Source organism: Dermacentor variabilis, chromosome 10 (genome assembly GCF_050947875.1).
Source record: "Dermacentor variabilis isolate Ectoservices chromosome 10, ASM5094787v1, whole genome shotgun sequence".
In the NCBI taxonomy this organism is placed as follows: domain Eukaryota; kingdom Metazoa; phylum Arthropoda; class Arachnida; order Ixodida; family Ixodidae; genus Dermacentor; species Dermacentor variabilis.
The window spans coordinates 1371041-1398857 of record NC_134577.1 but is presented as its reverse complement, the minus strand read 5'-3'; the positions used below and the strand labels follow the sequence as shown (position 1 = coordinate 1398857).

General features: G+C 51.8%; 1 protein-coding gene across 4 annotated transcripts in view; it reads left to right on the top strand.

Moving 5' to 3' along the window:
• Nucleotides 1-27817, top strand: part of LOC142559719 (latrophilin Cirl-like) — a 504865-nt gene that overhangs the window by 131953 nt on the left and 345095 nt on the right. For all 4 annotated transcript variants that reach the window (XM_075671296.1, XM_075671294.1, XM_075671295.1 and 1 more), the window contains exon 2: nucleotides 20641-20730. In XM_075671296.1, the coding sequence (XP_075527411.1) occupies nucleotides 20649-20730 (82 nt within the window). In that variant the 5' untranslated portion in view covers nucleotides 20641-20648. The remainder of the gene's footprint in view (nucleotides 1-20640; nucleotides 20731-27817) is intronic.

Sequence of the window (27817 nt, the reverse complement as noted above, 5' to 3'; positions counted from 1 at the left end):
TTCTTTTTATGAGTTTAGAGTGTGCAGAACTGTACCTCAAGGGCGGCTTATTAGCTCTGGGCTCATATACCCAACACACGTGTTCAGCTTTCAAATGCAAACGCAAGTCTAAAAACCTGATATTGCCCTGCGCTGGAATTTCAGTGGTGAACGTAAGTGGCCTATAATACTCATTGAATGAGGCAAGAATACAGCTAACAGCAGGGTTTGAACAGTCAAAACGGCAATCTACACAATAACATTTACCTGCAAAAGCAGGGTGTTTGCATAGGCTCTTGCATAGCGCCCATATTAAGTGACCTGCTTTTAGCTCGATGTGACAAAGCTTTTACTGTGCGGTTGGGTGATTTTGGCGTTGTGAAGGTTTTTAGATATGTAGATGATTTTTTTGGTATATTTAGATAGATCACTACTTGATCCGGCTGCCAGTTCTCATGTAGATTGCCGTTTTGACTGTTCAAACCCTGCTGCTGGCTCTATTCTTGCCTCATCCAATGAGTATTATAGGCCACTTACGTTCACCACTGTCGGAACGGCCAGGACGGCTGCGTTCAGGGCGAATACGGTCGAGTGGGCCGAGCAGCGCGGCCGAGGGCGCTGCACGCTAACTAGGGAGTCTTAGAATAGGGGCCCCAGAGAAATAGCGTCGAAGCCACTGCGCATGCGCGAGACGCGAACCGCATTTGGGTTTGGCCTTATTTGACCGATTTAGCGGGAGCCCAATAGCGGCCCCAAAAGTTTTGCGTCGGCAAACATGGCGACATCCATCGAAGCGACGGCTCTAACCACGGAGGAAGGAATCTCAGGAGAGGCACTGACGTCACTTTTTGTGAAGCTAAAGTGAAGCCGGAAGTTGGCATTGTTCATGGCGTTGATCCGCCTATCGGGCCAGCTCTCCTCTCTTGTTTACATCTCTCGCGAAACCACGCCGCGCTGCGCGCAACCGGGCTGCTCGGATGCGCGTGTCCCGCAACAATACAAAACAATCGTTACCACGTTAGCATGATTCCGCCAAAGAGGGCAAACTTTCCCGTGGGTATTCTTTTGTCCGTTGCCGTGGCGCGGTACATTGCGTGCAGCGTTGCATGCGCGTTCATTTCACGAAATTTAGTTCCTCCTGTCCCACCTGGCCACAGCAACATCCGGTAGAGCATGGTCCAGATAACGCAGCGCAACAAAACACGGAGACCAACGCAAACCTGCCCGTACGGCGCCTTTGCCACGGTACGAAACCTACGCAACAACGCATGTGAGCGCACACAAAATTAAAAATGCCGCCATTGTGGTCCGAAAGCCATGGCCGCTACAGCAAAGAAATAAAAACATTATCAAAAAAAAAGGAGAACCTACTACGTCATTTCCTCCACACTTTTCTCCTATCGCACGGAGGGGGTAGGGCCTCTCCTTAGTTTCCATCATCCATGGCTCTAACCAAGCACCAGACTGGGTTCGATTCGTCGTAACGCGTCAAGTTCGCAAGCTATATATATAGGAGAAGTGACTGCGGTTATCGCTTTCTCTCAACTAGCGTGTGTTATGAAGATTGACTCATTAGGCGCCGCTGATTTTGAATTCAATTGTGGATATGGCTCGTAGGCCTAACACGGCTAAGCTTGGATGGTGAAGGCTAGTAAAGTTGGTTTGCTCAAAACTAAGCGCAACTAATTCTTTGGTGCTTACAGAATAACCTCTAAATTGTAATTAAATGCGAATACACGAAAGTCAAAATTATTATTCCTATCATAAAATGGTATATTTTATTTAATTATTTCTAATAGCTTTTCTTCGACGCCGTAGTGGCGCTGTCAGCGCAAGACGCTATCCGCAAACGCAAATCCCTATCCTAAAGCTCTTCACTCTTGCGTGCCCCAACGCTAACTCTCGCAAAGCTCTTTGGGGCCCCAAACTATTGGGGCCCATATTCTAAAAGTCTCTATTAGGGTTCCTCGATGCCCGCCTCACCGTACAGTACTCTGTACAGTACTCTGTACAGTACTCTGTACAGTACTCTGTACAGTACATTGCAGTACAGTACAGTACAGAATAGTACAGTACAATGGTCTGTACGGGGCGGCGGGCTACATCGAGACACCCTATACTGGACATTAGGAAAACATCCGCTGAAGCGGCTTCAGCGGGCGGGCTTCTCTATCGGCAGGGCCGGTATAACGTAAAACTATTCCAGTCTGTTTTTATGTCAGGTATGGACGAGGCCTGAGCCACTATGACCTATAACGAATGGCTAATGACGGATTTGGAGTAAAAACAAATTGGACTGGTTTTACGTTATACCAGAAAGTTGAGCCCTATAGATGCTTTGGAATCGCCCTCGGCTAGCTGTAATGAAAAAATGGCTTTCATAAAAAACATGCTTGCACAGCGCAAAAGACGCGAACTGAAGGAAGAACACAACGCAGGCGCTGCAGGCCTCGCCTTTTGCACTGCGCAAAGATTTCGATATTGAATCACCAACTCGTCCGAACTTCCACCTTTTCATAAAAAAAGTCGTAGATTCGACCGATTGGCGAAGCATCGACAGCGATAGCAAATTAGTAGACAGCTATGCGAAGTAAGGATAGTAGCTTTATCGGTCGTGTAAACTTGGACTCATTCGCTTACTAACTAAATTAACAAGCGTGGCTTCACGGGCGCACAAGCAAAGGTGAACGCTTCTCACTCAGTCACCACGTGCGTCAAAACGCTGGAGGAAGCGCAGCAGCAGTAGCGGGCGCATTTACTTTCGTGCTGCCTCTTGCTTTAAGGCACATTCACACCGAAAGCGGAGCGTCTAAGCGGACAAGCGGATTTTCAAAGCGGCGAGGCGGCGAGCGCCCGCCCCTCTTCAGACCAGCCGGGTTGTCTGGCTGCCCGCGCCGCCGGGAAGGCGGGGCATCTCGCAATTTCTTTAGCAATTTCAGGGGCGTACCGCCATCTCGCGGCACTTTGGGTTTGTACGCGCACTTTTGATATTTTTTTCGTCGTGGGTTGGCGCGCTCCCGTCCGCCATCTACTTCTGAAAAATGATGAGCTCAGACGAAGAAGACGATATCGTTGGCATTTTACTCGCCACTTGTCCCGTCGCTTTTCATGATTTGTTACAGCGCAACACAAGACAACGACAAAAGAAGCTATAAAGCAACTACACGGCGCCGTGTCATCGTTTTATACCTTCCTTTGTCCTTGTCTTGTGTTGCGCTGTAACAAACCTTACTATGAATCCCAACAAACTGGCCCAACTTGCCGTTTTCACGCTTTTCAAGAGCAGAAGGAAAAAGCCCAGAGAAAGACATTCGTTTACATTCGTTCACCAGCGCTTCCGCCGTGCCGGGTTCTGATTGGCTGCGGGTCCGCGCGGAAAAAATCGGTCCTTGTCCGCGCGGAAAAAAACGGTCCGTGCGCGATCCGGCCAAGCAGCCGCGTATTTTCCGCGAAGCGGAAAATACGCGGCCGCTTTGCCGGAACCGCTTGTCCGCTCCGCCTTCGGTGTGAACGTGCCTTTGACACGAAGCGACGAAAACACAGCGCACACGAATTGTGGTCAGAACTTGGCGCATGCGCTGTGTCCCCATTGCGGATCGCTCTCAAGCATGGAGTTTCCTTCCTCCATGCTCTCAAAGCAGCAGCCGCTGGAGTATCACGCTCCCCCCGTGGTGCCTTAATTGCGCGCACGACGTTGATCCGCCATCGTCGGCTCACCCTGGCACGCTTCCACTTGCAGCATACGGCACGCGGCCACGATGTATTAGTCACCCTTGCACTCCATGCGGTACGTCAAGGCGACGACGTAAATGCTCTCGGAGTGTCCATATATATGCTATGAAGCGCATTTGCAAGCACTTCACTCACACTGTCGAGACTAAAGAAAAATGTGAGTATAAAAAGCTGGATTGGGCTACTTTTCGAATTTTCTGACCCACTATTGCAGAATGCGTGTTTTTGTGATTGCAATTTATAATTACAAATCTACGGGTACTATTGCCAAAATCTGCATGCACTACACGCTTTCGGTGTCAGAGTACTCTGCTTCAGAATTCAGCTTAAGACGCTGCTTAAAACAATTGGAGTACAGCGCTCGTGTCGGTTTATTCTGTTTCATCATGGTTCAGAAAGGCGCTGTCATATTCCATAACTTCACCAAAATTCACATTGTCCTTTTCCAAACTGCTCCAAATTAAATTTGATCTGCTCCAAATTGCTCCCAAAATGAAATTTTGTCTGCTCCAAAGTGCTCCCAAACGAAATTTTACTTGCTCCAAGAATTGCTCCAAAGTGACTCTGGGCAGTCCCACCCGTGGAAGCGTTTCACAGCCCGCTCTGCGTGCATCCTCGAGAGCGCGGGTGTTCCAATCGGTCGGCCGAAGTGAACGGTGTCAGGATTGGGGGCTCAATCCCAATGCTCGTGATCCGTTGTCAAGATTGGAGTTCGGCATGAATTCGAAGGTAGCTGGCCCATGCCGTCGTCCAACTTATCCACGCTCAGGACGTTGATAAAGGGAAGAACTGCTTCTCATCGAGAACGAGGAATATGGGTTTATTTACAGTATTTAAATCAGTCTAACATGACTGCTTGAGAAAAGTGCATCAGTCCAACATGACTGCTTAAGAAAAGTGTCTCGAGCATTCGCACCACAGCAGTTTTTAAACACTCGGTCCTCCCGCGATACAAGGTGACGCAAACGTTCGTTTACTCGTTGTAAACTCGCCGCCGCCCCGCAGGACAGTTTACACACACAAAGGCACCCACGGGCGAATGTCCGGAACCGACGTCAGAGGGGAGCCGTTCCGGGTAGCTCGGAGCCATTCTGGGTAGCTCGTTGTCCTGCGTCCCGGTCGGCGCGTGGGAAGCAACAAAAAACGGCTTTCCCGCGGCAGCTCGCGCACGCGTAGCAGATCAGGTCCGCGCTGGGGAGTTTGGGCACAATAGTTCGCCCGCCGAACTCATTCCGTCACAACGGCGATGAGGCTAGAGGATGGCGGCGGTTTCAGCACAAAGCCCGCTTCATCGAACGCATCCTAGCTGAAGCGAGGGAGAGTGGGTTATGCGCGTCTTGTTCCCCGACACAAAGTCGTTTTAGTCACGCTGTGGCTAGAAGTTCGCGGCGATGCTCCCGAGATGTTGCTTTCCCCAGTCGTAACTGGGTGGCAATCTTGCATTGCAGCTCGCCATTCTTAACAACGGACCTGTCGTCGGCGCGCTCCGCAACGACCGAGACTACGCGACCTTCACCGACCGCCCTTGCCCGGGCCGCTTTCGCCAGGAGTCATATGGGAAGCGGCTTTCTCGCCGTTTCCCACCGACGGCCTTTTCTTCCCGAGACTGTGTTGCCACTCCCCGCGCCTCTACAGCTCTGAAGCAGTTCCAACGCGGCAGCCCCTGCCGGGGCCATAGCTGCCGTGGCGTGTTTTCTACATCATGAACCAAGAGTGCCAAGCGACCAGCTCTTCCGAGGCCCATGTCCTAAACGAGCGTGCAAAGGGCCTTCGGCCAATTCACCGCTCTGTTTCGATGGAGCATTTATCTACCGCAACGTCATTTTCCAAAGAGCAGAAGACGCAATCGGCGAGGGAGAGCGCCGCCGCGCGTTCCTCAGCAACAACGAAGACGCCCGCGGGAGTGGCCGCCGATCCCATCGTCGCCAATTTTCCCTCCCAACAGCGAGAGGTGGACACTCCGACCGGGGAAAGGATGGAGGAAGATGCTGCCCCGAACATTTACGATGACAAAACTGACGACGACACAGGGGGCTGTTGGAAGACAGTCATACATAAGCGACGCATCCGTCAAACGCGCGCTAAGACGCAACCCTCTGAGAACATCTTGGGCATTCCGGACGCCTCCCAGCCTACCGTACGCAAGCGCATTCGGAATCAGAACCTGCCTCAACTTCCTTTGCACGATGAAGAGATAATTCTGCGGCCTCACGGAGGACTTTGTCTCGATAAGTGGACGCGCCCAGAACTCGCCTGTGCTCTATGGAGTGCAGCCGGCTTGACCACCGAGGATCGTCAGGACATCATATTCCGACTGCTACCTCAGCAGAACTTGGCAGTCATCAGCACACCCCAGTCACACGTAGCCGACGCATTGTACAAGGTGAGGGAGCTGAACCTTGGTCAGTGGGTGTATCCCATCACGACATATTTTGCGGCCCCAGACAACTCATGCAAGGGAATTGTTCCTGGCCTTTTGCCCGGTACACCGTCTTCCAAGCTAGTGGAAGAACTTGTGGCTCCTGTAACTCAAATACTTCAAGCACGAATGATGGGTCAAACCAACGTTGCGTTGGTAACATTTGAAGGAGTTAAAGTGCCTCGCTACGTGCGTTTCTATGGTGCAGAACTCCGCTGCTGCCCCCATCGACCCCGCCAACTGGTTTGCAAGATATGTCATAAGCTCCGCCATTGGGCTGATTACTGTCCTACGCCGCACGGGGTCATTTGCGCGACGTGCGGGACTGACAACCCCACCCCGTCACATCCGTGCACCCCACACTGCAGATCCTGTGACGGGACCCACACTACAGCGGATCCAAACTGCCCGCGGCGTGCTAGGCAGACACTGAACAACGCTTGGGTGCGGAAACCTCTCGAGAAAGAGCAGCGCGCACTCCAATCCTCCAGCGACCCGACCACTACTACAGATACGGCGGAGACCCGAACGTCGCGCGCCCCAACGAAGGAGGCCACAAAAGTCCGGTCGGAGACCCGTTTGAGATCCCGTCGCAAGTTCCGGACCCGCTCCAAGTCTCGGTCCCGATCCCGCGAGGCATCGGTGCGCCTCCCAGAGAAGGGCCCTCCTTCCCCATCTTCCCAACAACCCTACAAGAAGGCCCTGCAGACCAACGCCCCAGCCAAGGTGACCTTGGTCCCTTCAGGGCTGCAGCGGACCCCGGAGAAGAAAACAGCAATGGAGGCGCCTCGGGAGTTAGGTCGGGCGGAGGGTCCCTCACAGCTCGCTCCGCCCCGTAAATCTCTCCCTACCCCTTCCCCTATTACCAATTCGTTACCAAATCCCAATCCTCTAATAGAAATGGCCCGCCTACGTCCCGACAGGGAGGCGCGCTGTGAGCGCCTGCAAAAACAAATGGACGCGCTGGTGGCAGACATGAGCACTAGTACGCAGGCGGCTCTGGACAGGATAGGACGCCAAATAGAGGACCTTCGAATAGGGATTACGGAGCAAGTGAAATCATGTATAGAGTGCACTTTCGCACGCATGCAAGCTCCTGAGCTTAGCGGTAACAACGAAAACGCGCTTTCCGACCAAGGCTCTCGGCCGCAACCTTCAAATGTGGGCACCCGGCGCCCGCATCCCTATGCACGACCGCCTGCTTCCTCTCGCGATGATGATGGCGCCGCGTAACGCGGAGCAACTAGTGGTGTGGCCTTGGAATTGTAGGGGATTCCGCGGAAAACGAGGTTCCCTACAGCAGTATATCGCCACATCCACGAACCCTCCCGATGTCATCCTCTTACAGGAAGTCAATTGCACCCCTTCTTTATCCGGCTACAGCACGCTCTCGGGTGTCTCTCCTCCTGTGGGAGCCTTAGTTTCGAAACATGTTACATGTCGCATGCATACCACTAACATTGACATTCCTCACCAAATATTGGAAATAATTACGCAAGGTAAATGCAGCGAGTGTCTGTTTATACTCAATGCATACAGTTCCTCCCGTTCGCGAACGCACTGTTTTCAGCACCTACTAACAGAATTTGGTAGGCTTTAACGGGTTTGTGTGGTGGCCGGCGACTTTAACGCTCCGCATACTGCATGGGGTTACGTCAAATCGCAGGCTAAAGGGACCCGTTTATGGAATGCCATCTGTAACGTGAGATACACACTGTTTACTGAACCAGAGCACCCCACTCGGATAGGCAACAGCGTATCTCGTGACACCTGCCCTGACCTTACCTTTGTGCGCAATACTGGCCCTGTCGTTGCGCACGGGCCTTTAGAGGAGCACCTTGGTAGTGACCACTACATTGTGGCGACCACCTTGTCATTACGGGGTGCGCGCAGGCCCCAGCGAAATGTGCGTATAACGGATTGGGCGAAATGCAGGGAACGTCGCCATGACCCACCTGAGCGCCAAGGGTACGAACGCTGGCTTGACTCTCGCACAAGATCTAGAGGCCACCACGAGCACACTGCGCACCACAACCGAGACACCAGACATAGACCTGCATTTACTTCATCTTTGGAACGCCCGCAGAGGGTTGACACGACGATGGAAACGACAACGTCTCAACCGCAAACTTAGGAAACGTATAGATCAAATTACACGGCAATCTCAGGAGTATGCAGAGATCCTTACGGGGAATAACTGGCGATGATTTTGCGATCGCCTCTCAGGCACATTGAGCACAGCAAAAACGTGGTCGATTCTTCGCTCACTCACAGATCCCACCACAACAAAGGGAAGAACATTTCAACAGCTGCACATCCTAATGCACGAGTACAGGGGCACTGACTCGACACTCCTCAGAGAGCTAGAGAAGCATTTCATACCCACAGGCTCGCCGCCGCAGTACCCTGACTATCCTTATGTAGGCGAGGCGAACGAATTGCTCGATGCAGACATCACATCTGACGAGGTGCGGGTGGTCCTACAAGACCTACGCCGCAACACGGCACCGGGAGCCGACCACATCCGATTCGCCACCCTTCGTAACCTCAGTGACGAAGATATTAATCACCTCACCCATATCTTCAAGGATTGTTGGCGCAAGGGCATGCTTCCCCAAGCATGGCGACACGCCGACATCACACTGGTCTCCAAACCGGGCAAGCCTGTTAAAGTTGAAAACTTACGACCCATCTCCCTAACATCCTGCATTGGTAAGCTCATGGAGCATGTACTTTTGCGGCGTCTACAGCCCTCCCTCGAAGAAAAATCATTCTTTTCTAACGCTCGGTTCGGATATCGGGCTCATCTGTCTGCCAAAGATGGGCTTTTACGATTGCGGGAGGAGGTCATAGGACCTCCGTCGCCCACCCAAACGAGAGCACTCATCGCCTTAGACCTAAAAGGGGCATTGCATAATGTTGAACATGACCTCATCCATCGCAATGTTGCACATTCACACTGTGGAATTCGTATGTACAACTATATCCGCGCATTTCTTCGAGATCGCGCAGCCACCGCAGGAATGGGACCGCATCGATCCGGTACGATCCGCCTTGTAGGACGTGAGACACCCCAGGGCTCAGTTCTTTCCCCGACTCTATTCAAGCGCTCGCAGGCCTCCCCCGGCTACTCGACCAGATCCCTGATGTCGCCCACGCTATTTATGCGGGCTACATTACTATCTGGTCGACACGGGGTTCCGACTGAGCCATCCAGGACCGACTGCAGCAAGCAGTCGACGCAGTTTCCGAGTACGCGAGAAAATGCGGCTTAAGATGTGCTCCGGAAAAGTCGGAGCTCATAATCATTCGCCCCCGGAGCCGTTCCTCTACTACCCCTATCACTGTGCACGTGGATGGCACACCGATAACATAGGTTAATCGTGCTCGTATCCTCGGCCTACACGTCCAAGCGGATGGCAGGTCTAACTATACTGTTGCCCTTCTATCTGGACAGATTGAGCAAACTCTGGCCATAATCCGGAGGGTCTCCAACAGGCGCTCGGGCCTTCGAGAAGAGGACCTGCTGCGCTTGGTGGAGGCATGCGTGATCAGCCTCCTTACATACCATCTCCCATTTCAGCAGTTGACCTAAGCGCAACAACTTCGCATAGACGCAATGATTCGCAAAGCGACGAAGCTGGCCCATGGCCTCCTGAAGTATACTTCCACACACCGTCTCCTTAACTTAGGGACATATAACACACTAGGCGAGCTGCTAGAGGCACATTGGGTCAGCCATCGCCAGCGCCTCCTACTCACTCCTACTGGCCGCCATCTTCTCACACGGCTAGGATACGCTGTCCCACCCCTTGAGTCTGAAACCCGTCCAACGATCTTGTCGTCAGCGGTACGCCAAGCACTAAGTATTCATCCATTGCCACGTAATATGCATACCGAGCATGACAAAGGGCGGCGCAAAGCCCGTGTACGATACATTGGTCGCATGCTTGCAAACATTCCGGAAACACATACTTTATACACGGACACATCACGCACTCAAGAGGGCTATACCTCGGTAGTTTCAGATGGCACCGAATCCCTGAGAAACTCTGCTGCAATGCGCGGAACAAATGCCGCTTGCGGAGAAATTCTCGGTGTTGCTCTTGCAATTCGATACGCCATCCGTGTTCCTTAGGAAGTGTATATATTGACGGACTCGCAACAGGCATGCCGGGCGTTCCTATCAGGACATCGCATCCCGAGAGCGGCGCACCAAATTTTCACAGATTCCGCAAAATACACCAACCACACCTCCCCGCATCCACTTACTCTGGACCCCTGGTCATACCTCGCTGCCGGGTAACGAACGCGCACATGCGGTTGCCTGAGAAGTTTCCCTCCGGGCGACTCGGCGTGGTGAGGCGACTAGTTCAGAGTAGGGGGATCCCTTGCTCCGTTACAAAGACATACTCCGTCATTATACACGCATTCGTCGCACTCACGCCGCACCACCGCCGTCCTTCTCGCGGGAGAAAGCAGTGGCATTACGCCAGTTACAAACCGCAACTTTTCCAAATCTTGTCTCACAATAAATTCTACCCACACTGTTATGCAGATCGTTGCCTTGGCTATGGCAGCTCGCCCACAATCTTCCACGTCACGATTGAGTGCACTGCAAACCTCTTTCCTCCCTTGCCAACTCTCCTTTCCCCCTACGCAACAAAGAGCTGTGGGACGATACCCTCCGCGACGGACCTCCCGAGGTCCTCCGAGCTGTGATACAACGGGCTCGAAACATCGCCGGAATCATCTTAGGGACCCTGGACTGAGGGTTCCTCCCACACTGCTCTCGCCATTAAAATATTATTAATAAAGATGTTTTACTCTCAAGAGAGAAAGCGCGCAGTTTAGGCAGATGGGACCCGCTGGATGGGACGACTGGGCGCGTACGCGGTGCGGCCCCGAAAGGACGAATTCTCTGACGTGGTTCATTTTGTGGAAACTTCGCCTCTATACAACGCATATGTCTGAAAGCGCGCGTCACTGCAAAGAACGTGTCCTTTCGCTTGCCGTGTCGCACACCAGTGCTCCTCGGTCGACCTGATTCACCTAATTAGTACAGGCGCGAAAGGCTACAAAAATGATCTAGCTGTTTGTTGCTCTTTCATAGTGCTGCTAAAGTAATAGTCGTGTTCGTAAAAATTTGGCTGCAGATTAAGTGTACCGTTCGAGACACGCGACATATGTGAATCGTCCGTTCACGAATATATCGTTCGAGGTCAACGATCGTCGTGCGAATGAGATAGCGCTATATATTGCGGAACACATTGTTCCTTGATATGAGTATTCCAACTGCGTATGCATGTGTATTCATATTATCTTGCTTAAGCTGCCCTGGGTCAATCTCACAAATTTTGTTTTCGGGATGAGAGAAATAAAAACGATGCACGGCGTCACTGCGTGTTCCTTGTTGCTTGGCTGCTCATTGCGCTTGTCTCGCTGTGCGACAATGTCAGGGGTGCAGACATGAGACCGAGGTGGCCAGAGGATAAGCCTCGTAGATATTCGGGCATCCGCGTCGTTCGCCTGGCAGGCCTCAGCCGTGTCGAGGGCGGCTATGCGAAAACTGCGCAATCGGGATAGCCGACACAGTCTGTGAAGAACCTCTGTCCCCTTGTTCGAGGGGCAGGTTCCTCGCTCCGTTCGCTGATAAAAAGAAAGAAGCGTTGCTCGCGATGTCGCGCACCCGGTTCTCGTGGTCTGGACATGGATTCGCGTCCCTGCCTGTCCCGCGGTGTCCACGATCGCGAGTGGACGCGTCGCGGGAGAGTAGCACCCTGTCGTCGCAACGACTCCGGGCCGGCGCACGCGATAGCGCCGCGTGCTGGGCTGCTTGGCGTGGCGGCCGACTTGCAAGGCGGGGTAACTTTGTGGTGCGTGTTTTCCGGTGGCAACGACCCGAGCACAATTATGTTAGCCTCATCGACCACAGACAGCAAACTTACAAGGGAGGGAAGAGCTCGTGCACACCGCCAGGACACATTTCTTTTTTTCTTATTCGGGTACATCCCACTTCTATAGTTTATCATTGTTCACAGTCTTCCTCTTTCTAGTCTAATCTAATCTTTCTAATCCCGCTTTCCCTTACAGCCCGTGTAGGGTGGCAAACCTGACGCTCGTCCGGTTGAATGCTTCCTGTGTGCGCTGTGTGATCACCGGCTACGTTCCTACGTGAAAACTTGAGCTTGAAACCTGGTTTCAGTTTCGGGATAGGGCGGAAGAAGAAAGCGCAGTTTGTTCGGAGTCGCGAAAGTGGAAATATCAAAGGACTTGCTGGTATACGTGTTACAACCCGAGTGTTGGTTATCGCGAAGCCGAAAGAGCGTGCGAGCAATACTTTCTTTTCTCCTTTATGGCGCACCCTGTCTTGCATATTCGCTGTTTTCTAGCCGTTCCGGGCTGCCGCGAGTGCATTTCAGTTCTCCATTCACAGCTTCTCGCGGGCGCGCAGCTGTTCTCCGAGTCCTCGGCGCCTTTTGCTCCCCATGCTAAGCTGTCGGATTACGCCGCAGCGAGCGTGCACAAAGAGAAAGGAAGCGAACAGAAAAATCTTTTTTTTTTTCGCCTGCACATTCCTCGAGCGGTTGCAGCCTACCCCGCCGCGTGTTTGCGTTCCCCGCCGAAGCGACTCCCCGCGGCAGCAGCAGCAGAACGGGGGGCGGTGCACGCCGGCTTCTCCCGGAGCCGCACGACTGTTTCGCCGCCGCTGTTCGGTGCAGGTCGGCAAAGTCTGCATGCGGGCATCTCGAACCGGGCCCGCAAACGCACAGGCCGAATGTCCAGACGGCACTCGTCAGTCGAAGTCGGAAGGCACGCCGGTTGTCTTGCGCATTGCGCCGCGAAGTGACCGTTTGTCACGCGCATAAAGAAAGGAAGCGAAATCCGTTTGCTGGCAGAGAGCGCGCGCAGTACTGTTAAATCCGCAATGCGTGACATTGTCCGAGTATCGCAAGGTCCGACAGCAGCCGAGACGCGAGGCGAGAGAAAGCCTGAGTTGTTGCAGCCGATGTGCGACGGCCTCGGTCGGACCGGGATCGATCGGCAGGTCGACGGCTGCGCCTCGTGCAGCGCACCGCTTCGGCCGAGCTGCACGCAAGTGCGCGACGCGTGCTGCCGGATTAATTCGGCTCGCGCGCGCGTCTCTTCATCCCCGCGGTGCCCCGGCGGCACACTGTTTTAAGAGCTCGTGTTCGGGCTCGCTTATTGGCGAGAGGCGCAGAAGCAAGAAAAAGCGAGGGGGACGTTCTCCCTAATCTCGTTGTAATTTACCTGGGAGAGTTTAATTAAAGGGGACGCAGCTGCCTCGGCACTTCCGCCAAGCGTCTGGATTAACGGGAGGGCCCCGAAAGATCTCTCCTGTCGTGGGCGCTCACCGTTCGCGCTCGCCGAGTTCTGCAGGCCGTGCTAGTTAGCCAAGCGTCCGGGACGTTCGCTCGGCCCGGACAGATCGCGCAAAGCCTCGCCCCGACGCTCTTCGATGCCCGAGCCTCGTCGTCTGCAGACACGCGTGCTAATTATTCGGCCGCACCACAGGCGGCGTGTACGGCTGCACGTTCCCCGATGAAGCGGTCCGCGCCCAGAGGAGATGAGCAACGGCACAAGGAAACTTTTTCGATATATCCGAACAGTAGTACCTGTTCCGTGAGGATGGAGTCTGTAGGTGTCAAGTTTTACTTACGGCAGTGCAGTGATCACCACAGGAGACGCTGCAAATGTCCATCACCGGCTTGAACACACGACGCGTCATATTAATACACAAGGTTGCTCGTGTTATCTGAACAATTTGCGTGGTAATGGATGTCTGTAGCTTCGGCCCAGTTTGGGATGACTGTTCTCATACGCCCGTCCTTTGACTAGTGCACCCCACAGACGTTATCAGACGAACTACCGGTCCTGCGCTATCACATCGCATCTGAAACTGCAATCTTATTTACAATTATTTTCGTACTGCACGGTTACTTTCCGGACGCCCTGTATTACTGGCAGGTTCTGTCATAAAGCAGGCGAAAATTACTTGAAAATGAACAGAAAGTGCTCACGGCGAGCGCTCCCTATATGTGGCAGGTTTATGTTTACGCTTCGTCTGCTCGGTACACTTGGCAGCACATTTCAGCGAGCGCTGCGTTTGCTTCGGTAGAATGACATTTCCGCACTGTACACCTGCAGACCAGCGGCCCGGCCCTCCGATAGGCGGAACGGGCATTGTGCCCGACGCATTGAGCTTGCCTCACCCTTTCCCTTTGACGAGCGGCTGCCGCAGCGCCTGCCGGAGTGCAGCACCCTCCGTCGCGCGCGCCATAGCACGCACCCGCATGCATCGTGCGTCGCGTTCTACAGCGAAGCTGTCTGTGGCTGCCGTCCATTGTGCCGATGCCGTAGTGCAGAGAAGGTCCGAGCGCACACAACCCCGTAGATTCCTGGTGGTGGACTCGGGGACCTGTAATGCTTGTCACAGCTGGGACCAGGCAGAAGGCCAGAGGTTTTCGAAAAGGCTGTTTATGTTTTCTACGCGATTAATATAACTATCTGTCTTGTTGGTAACTTTCCTTTATTCAAGGCAAGCCTGCGTGTGTGTGCATGTTTCTGTGTAGATTTCTAGTCAAGAGTTCGACGAAAGTTCGTCTGGTCAGGTAACATGATGATGAAGAAATTGCGGCCACTGACCAGTCTTCCGCACGCCGTGGCAAGCTACTGGGGAACGCGTTCCGCTCACCTAAATCAACCATCGCGCACAGACTTCGCGCGATGCTTTTGCCGATCGCGAGCTTCTTGGAACAGCCGCAGGCGGCTGCAGCTGCAGGCTCGTTTCGGGTCCCTGCCGGGCTCCCAGGATATCTGAGCGCACCGACGACGTCTGCCTCGATGCTGACTCGTCGCTGGTAGCGGCGGCGCAAGAGGTGCTCTCCCGGACGGGTTGGTGCTTCTCCAAAAGGATCGTACGATCGGATGTTCGTACCGCCCTCTCTTCGTCGGCGTTCCAAGTGTCCGCGCGTCTAGTTTCCTTGGGCCACGGGTCATCCTTTCATCCCATTACGCGTGCGAAGCATCGCACGCGTAATGCGAAGACGTGGGATCGTTCCCTACCTGCGGCAAGTTGGTTCTTCGTCCGCTTTCATTGCCATTAATTTATCATTTCTTTAATTCAATTAGTAAGTACAAGTAATTTTCCCTATGTTGTCCTTGGTGCCTTTGTTTGTTGGCTCCTTTTATTCCCTTTACCCCTTTCCCCAGCACAGGGTAGCCAGCCGGTACTTACACTGGCTAACCTCCCTGTCATTACTCCCCTTTGTCTCCTCCTCCTCCTTGTTTGTTGGCTTCTCATGATATGATTAATAAAAATCGGGCCTCTCGGTTAACCAGCTTTCTTCTCGTTTTGCCTGTTAACGCAGTGATATTACAATTTTCTTTTCAAGGATAGCGGTAAGTTGCCGGTCAGGGTTTGGTAATGCCTGCCGTATGCGCTCCAACGCATTCTTATTCTTCTGTACATTTACTTCTGACCTAGATAAACGCACTCTTGCACAGATTCGGAGACTGACTGCCGATCTTACATTCTTGTTCTCTTGCCATGCTATCGAGCATTATGGTGGTATGCGCACCTTCTCTACGTCCAGCGTCTTTCTTGCGCTTGACAATAGAGCATTACCTTCGTCTTCTGCCTATTCATCTTCAACCCTACGCTTACGCTTTGCCGGTTGTGACTCTCAATCATTTGTTGCAACTCGCCGCCAGCGTTGCTGAACAGGACGCTGTCATCTGCAAACCGTAGGTTTGTGACATATTCGCCGTTGATCTTTATTCCTAATCCTTCCCGATCTATATACGCACCACGCACGAACACACGCGTACATACCACGACGGTTCCCCTCCTCCTTTCTAGAGGACGGGGTGACTTCCTTGCAGCCGTCTGCTTTGCACTCGATCTTTCTTCACACGGAGCACAAGCACTCACGCACCGCACGAGAAGCGAGCGCAAAGCAGAGGGACTCGGGGTCGCGCTCTTCCGCCTGTGGACCCGCTCGAGTCCAGGTCAGCCGGTTTCCTGACGACTCCCGTGCGCGAAGCCAAGCCGTGTCAGCAGGACATGTGGCCTTCGTCTATATCGTCGCATTGGCGGTTGCGAACGATCCAGGAGAGCACGTGTTTACGAGCTTCAATGCGAAACACGCGACAACGCAAGCAGAGTCGTGAATGTGTGCTTGTTGAAAAGCTTTCAACGATCCGTGAGTGGTTTTTATTGCCCGAGCCGAGCGCATGCAGGGACAGCTTGTGCTACGGAATGAAACACGCACCGTGTTCGGCACGTCGCGAGACGATTCGGCTCCTCTGTGCCGGCCTTTGCACAGCGCCTCATTCTTGCCACTCGCCAAGCTATAACGTTATGCATGTCGTGCAAACTCGGCGGGTCCCCTCTGCACGCGCTGTGCGCAGCTGCACTGCGCGGCGACTGTTGCGAAGCGCGCCCCGCAGTGCAGACGTGCCTTGTGTTCGCGTGGTCGTGCCTCCTTGTTAATCAGCCCAATTAAAACCGCGCGCTAGGCTGAATAGTAAGTGGCCGCAGAAATGCCCACCAGTGCGGCGATGCCGTCGGTCGGTTCCTTCCCGGCGCGTTGCTTTACTGACGGCGGTTCGGCGTTCGCATCATAGATAAATCCCGGCCAAAAATATGATGTCGGCTCAAGTCTTCGGCGCTCAGTGGCGGCTCTTCAGCATCAGTTCGCTTTTTGCCCTTGAAGAGAATTAAGTGCCGTATATTTGTCAACAGCTGTGCTCACTGGCAGGCTAAAAGAAACAGTACGCCTGTCCTTCGCCGCCCGCGTTTCAAGAAAGTTGCCTTCCTGGCATTGCCGGCGCGAAGAGGAGCTGCCTCGGTGAGCATTCTAACATTGCGTTTGTGAGGACTAAGACAGCTCACAGCGTTCGCATGTGGATCTGCTCAGAGGAGCACGGTGCGAACGAAACTGCAAGCAGTTGAGCGATGTGTCTGACGGGCCACTGTATGTCGGCAAACCGAAATTCGGAAGCCACCGCGATTACGATCGCGTAACTGCAGATAACCGATTGACCTATCGTCCTGGCCACCAACTTTGGTTTCTGCGCTGCCAGTTGATGTAATGTATCCTGGTGCCGGCTTCGGCGACTCCAGCGATGAGAGCACTGGCCGGCGCTTATACGTAGTTGCAGTGAAGTGCGCAGCGTTCTTTTCAGGTGAAATTCGAATCGCTGTCCCTCCCCTCCAACTTAGCGCTCTCCAGACGCATTCATAGAACCTTACCACTCTCCTTCGCTCGTGCAAGATGGTTGCGTCACGCCACGTCGCATACAGCAATAAGCGCTCGTTCCTCGTATATCACGCGGCCTTCCACCGCCTTCCTTCGGGATTGGCCTTGACAGTACCTTCACGATCGGCCGTAACCCAAGGTTTGTTGCGAAGTGATTCCTTCACCATCTAGTGAACATGCAGCTGTCCAATCATTTGTTTTCCTAAAGTGCACCGTCACGTCGGTCAGCGTCGTGCCACGGAGCGCGCCTGCGCAGGAGTTCAGCGTCGGCGCATGCTCGCGCAGCGCGTGTCCGCCCGCGGTGTCCGTCGGCCTACGGCGAACCGTGCAAGACTAGTAGGACCGTAAATTTTCTCACGATATTAATTGGCGCTGCTGCGCTGTGGTATGCATGAGAATGCCGGTATATTGTGACTTTGGGCTGACATCGTTCTCGGAGAGCCAGGCAAGCCCCGTTCCGTCTGTCACAATGATCCATTTTCTACTAAAACAGCGCGTAAGAAGCTGTTTGAGCTTTATTACACAAAAACATGTTTGTTTAACTATGAAAACTTGTTATTGCATGTACAATTAGATGATACGTAAAAAGTATCAGCGGGCCGCTAAAGTTGGAGGACAGACGAAAAGATTCGCGCTCGCTTTGCAACAGTTTGCCGTCTCTTCTTGCTTTTCTTCGCTTGGTCATGCATTGTAGGTAAGTAAAGATGTAATATGCATGAATGGAAACATTTTATGAAGATTTTACTTTAAGAACGCGTTATTTATGTAGCCATATCTACGTTTTAGACGAAGCCTCTTACAACACCAGCCACCACAAGCCTCGAACACACATATACCGTCATTCCCATGACGGCACGGTGCCCCTTAAGAAACTCCCATAGACGGTGGCGTCAGATTTCCGTCTAGGTGTTATGGTGAGAAACTCTGAGTACGACCGTCGTCCTTCCTAAATAAATTCAGCCGGCAGTCGACCCCGCTTTTCTTCTTTTTTTTTTTCACCCTCCCTTGTTTGCACCGTTTTCTTTTCCCGTGTATGCATACCGGATGGTTCTTCTTCTTAATTTTATTCAATCTCTTTTTCTAGCTTGCATAGGATTTTTTTTTAATCGCTTGTGGCAGAGCTGTTCCGCTGCTTCAATGGGTTCTCTGTTCCAGTTCAAATGGTCAAAATCTGCGAAATTGGCGCTTTTGGGAACCTGTTAAGGAACGCCAATATATTTCGTAGCAAAATTTAAAGATGGGTATGTCAAAAGTCGTGCTAGTCTTACGAGTTCTCCTACGCACACGTGACCTCTCTATTTCCCGACTTCGATGTTCAACCTCTTCTATGAAGCGCATAGCCAACCTTTTTAACATTCCTATTTCTCATGCAGGTAATTTCGGCTTCTTCTAGAAATCTACTTGGCGTCACAAGCAAGTGTTTAAGATATATGTTCAAGCTAAAATTAATAATACTAAAGCATGCGGTGTGCCCTTACAACTTATGTCATTAATCGCTTCGATGGCATGTTTTCGTTTTCAGAGCATAACGATCGAACACACGCTCGCTCCTGCGTAAAATCGATATCTTTTTTTTAGCTATTTACATGTCTGTTTTCAGAGGGCAACTGAAGAACTGAATATCAACAAGGCTGTGTTTACTATTTTTTTTTTCGGTTCACAGAACACACTCCAAACCGAGGGAGGCTGGCCTACCTCCATAACTGTCGAGAGCCCAGCCTCCCCTTTTTACATGGAATTTACAGCGAACGTCGTCTTGCAACCACTTGGGGACAACAGTTGTGTCCACGCTGTACCCTCACAGTAATGGAACCCTCTGGGTCGAAAAGAGGGAGAACGAGTGCAAGCTGCAAGGCATGGCATTGACCTGCTCGTGGTGTGCTGATAAACGGATGAGGAAGCGACATGCAAGCGACGTTCTGCTCTGATCTCGGAATTCCGGCTTACTGTGATGGCCCCTCACCACGTTTGCCCCTCTATAAACAGACGAGCGTGGCAATGGGCGCTGACCCAAAACAGCCAAAATTTCAGAGGGAGCCCCTGCGGCGGATAGGGCCTGTCGTTGTGATTCGCGGGGCGTCGCGGCTCGTGTCTTCGAGAATTATTTAAGGCAGCTGTTAGTTTCATCTGTTGCTTACTAGACGATATAAAGTATAGAAAAATTATAAAACCAACGAACGTAATGTCTGGGAGTATTTGTTTTACTCCGTGCCGTAGCAAGAGGGACAGGTATCAAGTATTCTCGTGCACAGCGCGCAAAAAAAAAAAAAATATTACTTTGCACTAAATGAGGCAAATGCACCACCTCGCGCGCTAGAGACCGTCGCCGGAAGTGCGCCGCGCAGCAAGAGCGCCCGAGAAAAAAAAAGGAAGCCGGGCGCTGTCACGTGGCGTTACCACTTCTTACGCTCCAGGGAACGCAGACTAGACGTGGGCAAGTGCGAAGAGTGTCGGTATTGGCTCGCCTCCTGAAATCGTGGGCTCGCGGCATTTGAAATATTTCGCTCTCTTCTATGAATGAACTAGTTTGCAAAATTCGTGCGGCAGGAGGCTCCTTAGGGGGTATACGTAACAGCGTATAACCAAAAATTTCCGTGTGGCGGCCTGGTGCAGGGCCGTAAACCGGAGAGCTGAAACGCGCGTTACAGTCGCGTTTGTCCTACCGAGTTCAATTGAGGGAGATGAAAGCGTAAATCTCGAAGCGTCGTCATTGGCGCCAGCTTGCCAGGGCAACAACGATACGGCTCCCACCGGAATCGATTCCGGAATGTGGTTTGTACACCAGCTGCTGTCGCCTCGGACGAGTAGCCGCCTATACTGTACGTGTCGACTGAAACGAGACACCAAGAGTCGCGGCAAGAAGGGCAGCTTGGTCGGAAGTAGGAGCACACGGCTGGCACCGCTGGCTCTCCACTCGAGCGGTCGCAGTGTCGGCGCGCTCTTGCGAAAGAGCTCGCGCGAAGAAGCGCGTGTTGGTCAGCGCAGCGAGCGACCGGCGTCACCGCGCGTGTTCGCGGTGACCGCTGTGGCCTGCGAGACGCTCGGAAGGATTGGTTGTCACCGCTGCGTTGGCTGTCGCTTCCTCGACACGGGCCGTCGCCTGAACGTGCGTCCTTTCCGCACCGCGTGAGGGGGAAGGAAAAAGTGAATTCTCAGTGTGTGCGCTTCTTTCAGACCGAAGCAGGAGTTTTGAGCAAAGCGCATGCCTTGTGTCATCCCTCGCAGAGGCGGCCATGAGGAGACGGCTGTGCGCGGGACTGCAGCTGCTCCTGCACCTCTGCGTGGAGGCGTCGTGGGCCAGGAGGGGAGGAGGCGGTGAGTGCACCGGCTATTGTGACCATGTACTCGTGCTACACCACACAATCACCCCTTGAAATTCATTGTGTTCGTGTTCCTTGTGTTCGGGATAGCCGTCCGCCGAGTCTCGCGCTGATCCCCCTAATTGGCGGGCGGCACTCGTGAGAAGCCAGCCCAATCCTACCGTGGGTCACTCGAGTGTCGGCAAAGGTTGAATTATGAATTCGACGATGCTATAGCTTTTCCAGTTTTAGACGGAATGTCGAGCTGAAACTTTTTTCCTGCCGGCTCAAGCGAAAACGGTTCCAGTTCAGCCCCGCAGCGAAAAAGTAATGGTGCAGACTGATTTGAACTGGTGTATGTTCGTTTCCATAACGTAAAACAAGATAGAAAAAAAAAAAGCTGGGAATGTTTTTCTGCGCGATGATGCTCCTGAGCTGCTGCTTCCATCGCGTTTTCCTGTTAGCTGCTAGCGATTTTAAAAAAGCAGAGCAGAATAAGACGAGCCTACAGGAAAGCAAGAGGTGTACACACAACTGTATTTACACTGGAAGGTTCAAATTTCCTTGTGACTGGCAATAAAGCCTGGAATCAGGAGGAGCACTGCGTTGATCGGACGCTGAGCATCGTATACCACTCGATTTCAAGGGTCGCGGCTTGGGCTAGTGGGTTCATGGCGCGATAGTGAGGGGACGGCGCGAGATTGGCGGAACACGGGACGAAGAAAGGACGTACGCTCGGCGCCGTGTTCATCCTTTCGGCGTCGTCTGTTCCGTATTTTGCGCCGTCCCCGTAGTTTAGCGCTCGATTTCACGACGCGAAATTAGACACACGCTCTAATTGCGGTGCCCGTGATAGTGCAGCGGTGGCGTAGAGGTAGAACACCCGCCTCGCGTGCAAGAGGTCCGTGGTTCGAATCCCGGTGCCGGCAATTTTCCACCCGATTAAAAAAAAAAATCCGCGTGTTGATAAAATTGCACAAAGAGGCCTGGAGTGTGGCCTGATCCCGGTGACCAGAACCGGTAACGCACTCCCTCACCAGAGCAGGATTGGCCACCCTGGTGCAGTATTTGGCCACAACCTCCTATATGAACACAACAATCAAACCCCAGCCCTCAGTCCCCAGCAGCTGCGAAGCAACTGACCACGGCGGCGGTCAGACCTGCGACGCAGCAGAGGGTGCTAAGAATCACTGGCTCCGGACAGGCCGCCATTGGAATATGAACCTGGCAACGTTTAACGCTAGAACGTTATCTAGTGAGGCGAGTCTAGCAGTGCTATTGGAGGAATTAGAGGACAGTAAATGGGATATAATAGGGCTCAGTGAAGTTAGGAGGCCGAAAGAAGCATATACAGTGCTAAATAGCGGGCACGTCCTGTGCTACCGGGGCTTAGCGGCTAGAAGAGAACTAGGAGTCGGATTCCTGATTAATAAGAATATAGCTGGTAACATCCAGGAATTCTATAGCATTAACGAGAGGGTGGCAGGTCTTGTTGTGAAACTTAATAAGAGGTACAAAATGAAGATTGTACAGGTCTACGCCCCTACATCCAGTCATGATGACCAGGAAGTCGACAGCTTCTATGAAGCCCCTACATCCAGTCATGATGACCAGGAAGTCGACAGCTTCTATGAAGACGTGGAATCGGCGGTGGGGAGAGTGAAAACTAAATACACTATACTAATGGGCGACTTTAATGCCAAGGTAGGCAAGAAGCAGGCTGGAGACAAGGCAGTGGGGGAATATGGCATAGGCACTAGGAATAGTAGGGGAGAGTTATTAGTAGAGTTTGCGGAACAGAATAATATGAGGATAATGAATACCTTCTTCCGCAAGCGGGATAGCCGAAAGTGGACGTGGAGGAGCCCGAACGGCGAGACTAGAAATGAAATAGACTTCATACTCTGCGCTAACCCTGGCATCATACAAGATGTGGGCGTGCTCGGCAAGGTGCGCTGCAGTGACCACAGGATGGTAAGAACTCGAATTAGCCTAGACCTGAGGAGGGAACGGAAGAAACTGGTACATACGAAGCCGATCAATGAGTTAGCGGTAAGAGGGAAAATAGAGGAATTCCAGATCAAGCTACAGAACAGGTATTCAGCTTTAACTCAGGAAGAGAACCTTAGTGTTGAAGCAATGAACGACAATCTTGTGGGCATCATTAAGGAGTGTGCAATGGAAGTCGGTGATAACTCCGTTAGGCAGAATACCAGCAAACTATCGCAGGAGACGAAAGATCTGATCAAGAAACGCCAATGTATGAAAGCATCTAACCCTACAGCTAGAATAGAACTGGCAGAACTTCCAAGTTAATCAACAAGCGTAAGACAGCTGACATAAGGAAGTGTAATATGGATAGAATTGAACATGCTCTCAGGAGCGGAGGAAGCCTAAAAACAGTGAAGAAGAAACTAGGAATTGGCAAGAATCAGATGTATGCGTTAAGAGACAAAGCCGGCAATATCATTACTAATATGGATGAGATAGTTCAAGTGGCTGAGGAGTTCTATAGAGATTTATACAGTACCAGTGGCACCCACGACGATAATGGAAGAGAAAATAGTCTAGAGGAATTCGAAATCCCGAAGGTAACGCCGGAAGAAGTAAAGAAAGCCTTAGGAGATATGCAAAGGGGGAAGGCAGCTGGGGAGGATCAGGTAACAGCAGATTTGTTGAAGGATGGTGGACAGATTGTTCTAGAGAAACTGGCCACCCTGTATACGCAATGCCTCATGACCTCGAGCGTACCGGAATCTTGGAAGAACGCTAACATAATCCTAATCCATAAGAAAGGGGACGCCAAAGACTTGAAAAATTATAGACCGATCAGCTTACTGTCCGTTGCCTACAAAGTGTTTACTAAGGTAATTGCAAATAGAATCAGGAACACCTTAGACTTCTGTCAACCAAAGGACCAGGCAGGATTCCGTAAAGGCTACTCAACAATAGACCATATTCACACTATCAATCAAGTGATAGAGAAATGTGCAGAATATAACCAACCCTTATATATAGCTTTCATTGATTACGAGAAAGCGTTTGATTCAGTCGAAACCTCAGCAGTCATGGAGGCATTACGGAATCAGGGTGTAGATGAGCCATATATAAAAATACTGGAAGATATCTATAGCGGCTCCACAGCCACCGTAGTCCTCCATAAAGCAACAAAATCTCAATAAAGAAAGGCGTCAGGCAGGGAGATACGATATCTCCAATGCTATTCACAACGTGTTTACAGGAGGTATTCAGAGACCTGGATTGGGAAGAATTGGGGATAAAAGTTAATGGAGAATACCTTAGTAACTTGCAATTCGCTGATGATATTGCCTTGCTTAGTAACGCAGGGGACCAATTGCAATGCATGCTCACTGACCTGGAGAGGCAAAGCAGAAGAGTGGTTCTAAAAAATTAATATGCAGAAAACTAAAGTAATGCTTAACAGTCTCGGGAGAGAACAGCAATTTACAATAGGCAGCGAGGCACTGGAAGTCGTAAGGGAATACATCTACTTAGGGCAGGTAGTGACGGCGGATCCGGATCATGAGACGGAAATAATCAGAAGAATAAGAATGGGCTGGAGTGCGTTTGGCAGGCATTCCCAAATCATGAACAGCAGGTTGCCGTTATCCCTCAAGAGAAAAGTATATAATAGCTGTGTCTTACCAGTACTCACCTACGGTGCAGAAACCTGGAGGCTTACGAAAAGGGTTCTACTCAAATTGAGGACGACACAACGAGCTATGGAAAGAAGAATGATAGGTGTAACGTTAAGGGATAAGAAAAGAGCAGATTGGTTGAGGGAACAAACGCGAGTTAATGACATCTTAGTTGAAATCAAGAAAAAGAAATGGGCATGGGCAGGACATGTAATGAGGAGGGAAGATAACCGATGGTCATTAAGGGTTACGGACTGGATCCCAAGGGACAGCATGGACTCGCGCGTGGGAAGGTGCGCCCTTCTCGGGAGCTCGTCGTCTGCCTCGCAGTGAAGACGGTGGCCTCTGCGACTCACGCTGAACACGGCTGCCGCAGCCAAACTGTAGAGCATTATAGCTGCGCCCTGTGCGTTGCCGTTCGGAACACATCGGAATGTTGAAACTGAGAAAGCTTCATTTCTCCTTATTTGCTTCTTACTCTGGAAAAGCGAGAAAGTGCGCAAGGGAATACAGAACACATATATACGCTTTTACCGTGTCCCTCGTTCTACGCACACTTTCTTATTTCTTCTTTTAAGTCATCATCATCATCAGCCTGGCTACGCCCACTGCAGGGCAAAGGCCTCTCCCATACTTCTACAACTACCCCGGTCATGTGCTAATTGTGCCCATGTTGTCCCTGCAAATGTCTTAATCTCATCCGCCCAATGAACTTTCTGCGGCCCCCTGATACGCTTCCCTTCCCTTGGAATCCAGTTCGTAACCCTTAATGACCATCGGTTATCTTCCCTCCTCATTACATGTCCTGCCCATGCCCATTTATTTTTCTTGATTTCGACTAAGATGTCATTAACTCGCGTTTTTTCCCTCACCCAATCTGCTCTTTTCTTATCCTTTAACGTTACACCCATCATTCTTCTTTCCATAGCTCGTTGCGTCGGCCTCAATTTATGTAGAACCCTTTTCGTAAGCCTCCATGTTTCAGCCCCGTAGGTGAGTACTGGTAAGACACAGCTGTTATACACTTTTCTATTCAGGGATAATGGCAACCTGCTGTTCGTGATCTGAGAATGCCTGCCAAACGCACCCCAGCCCATTCTTATTCTTCTGATTATTTCAGTCTCATAATCCGGATCCGCGGTCACTACCTGCCCTAAGTAGATGTATTCCCTTACCACTTCGAGTGCCTCGCTACCTCTCGTAAACTGCTGTTCTCTTCCGAGACTGTTAAACGTTACTTCAGTGTTCGGCGGATTAATTTTTAAGCGCGCTGTGGTGTATGTTTCTCTTCTGTCTGTCTCGTCAAAATGTTGCGCAATCCAACCTCTAATATGCTATACGAACACGCCCAGTCGTCAACCTTGGCAAGTTTCATAATTTTTAGACTCACCCTTCTGCTTTGCCTCTCCAGGTCAGTGAGCATGCATTGCAGTTGGTAACCTGAGTTACTAAGCAATGCAATATCATCAGCGAATCGCAAGTAGTAGTAGTGAAAACTTTATTGAATATGCCCGGCGATTTGGGCGGGGTTGGGCCATAAGCACCCCAGCCTAGGTGACGGCCTCGAGTCCTTGGACTCGGGCGGCTTCCTCGGCGTGCCGGACGGCCCACAGTTGATCAGCGAGGTCGTGGCTGAGCAGGGCCGCCTCCCAACGCGCCCCTCGGTTCGAGACTGCCATTTCTATCCCGTTCGTCGGGGACTCCTGCTGCTGGCTACCGGCGCATGCCCACAGCATGTGCTGCAGCGTCGCTCTGGCTCCGCACGCTTTACAGTCGTCGGACGGATAAATGTCGGGGTAGCAGAGGTGAAGGATCGCCGGGTTAGGATATGTGTGTGTCTGCAATTGCCTCCAGGCAACCGCCTGTTTCTTGTTTAGTTTGGCGTGCGGTGGTGGGTATTTACATCTGTTCAATCTGTAGTGTTGCGTGATGTCTCTGAAAGTGGTCATGCGATCCCCCCACGTCCACTCCCGCATCGCTCTCCGGTGGGCGAGACGTCGGGATTGCCGGCGGGCGCCGCGGCTCGGCATGTATGTCCTCGAGCCGTGGCGTGGGCCCTCTCGTTTCCCGGGAGCGGAGGGTCCGAGTGGGCGGGGGTCCATGCGAGAAAACTGTCGTTTTTGCGGCAAATATTGCCCTGTTGAATTTGGAGAATGCGGGCCGCTTCCCGGGAGATCCGGCCGCTAGCGTAGTTGCGTATCGCTGCCTGCGAGTCGCTTATTATCACCTCGGCATCCGCGAGGGCTATCGCTGCTTCCGCGGCCGCCTCCGTCTCTTCCGTGCGTATCGTCGCGCTCGCGACGCAAGTTCCGCTATTGTCCGTGATTGCGACCGCGAAGCCATTCTTTCCACTCCAGGTCTCTGAATACCTCCTGTAAACACGCTGTGAGTAGCATTGGAGAGATCGTGTCTCCCTGCCTGACGCCTTTCTTTATTGGGATTTTGTTGCTTTCTTTATGGAGGACTACGGTGGGCTGTGGAGCCGCTATAGATATCTTTCAGTATTTTTACATACGGCTCGTCTACAACCTGGTTCCCTAATACCTGCATGACTGCTGAGGGTTGGACTGAATCAAACGCTTTCTCGTAGTCAATGAAAGCTATCTATAAGGGTTGGTTATATTCCGCACATTTCTCTGTCATCTGATTGATAGTGTGAATATGGTCCATTGTTGAGGAGCATTTACGAAATCCCGCCTGGTTCTTTGGTTGACAGAAGTCTAAGGTGTTCCTGATTCTATTTGCGATTACCTTAGGAAATACTTTGTAAACAACGGACAGTAAGCTGATCGGTCTATAATTTTTCAAGTCTTTGGCGTCCCCTTTCTATGGATGAAGATTGGGTTGGCGTTCTAAGATTCCGGTACACTCGAGGTCATGAGGCATTGCGTATACAGGGTGGCCAGTTTTTCTAGAACGATCTGCCCACCATCCTTCAACAAATATGCTGTTACCTGATCCTGCCCAACTACCTTCCCCCTTTGCATAGTTCCCAAGGCTTTCTTTACTTTTTCCGGCGTTATTTGTGGGATGTCAAATTCCTCCAGACTATTATCTCTTCCATTAGCGTCGTGGGTGCCACTGGTACTGTATAAATCTGTATAGAACTCATCAGCCTCTTGAACTATCTCTGCGTATTTCGCCCATATATCGTCCCCGTCTTATATGATGCCAGGGTTAGCGCAAAGTATGAGGTCTGTTTCATTTCTAGTCTCGCCATTCGGGCTCCTCCACGTCCACTTTCGGCTATCCCGCTCGCGGAAGAACGTATTCATTATCCGCATACTATTCCGTTCTGCAAAGTTCTGCAAACTCTCCCCTGTTATTCCTAGAACCTATGCCATATTCCCCCACTTACTTTTCTCCAGCCTGCTTCTTGCCTACGCTGACATTGAGGTCGCCCATCAGTATAGTGTATTTTGACTTCACCCATCGCCGATTCCA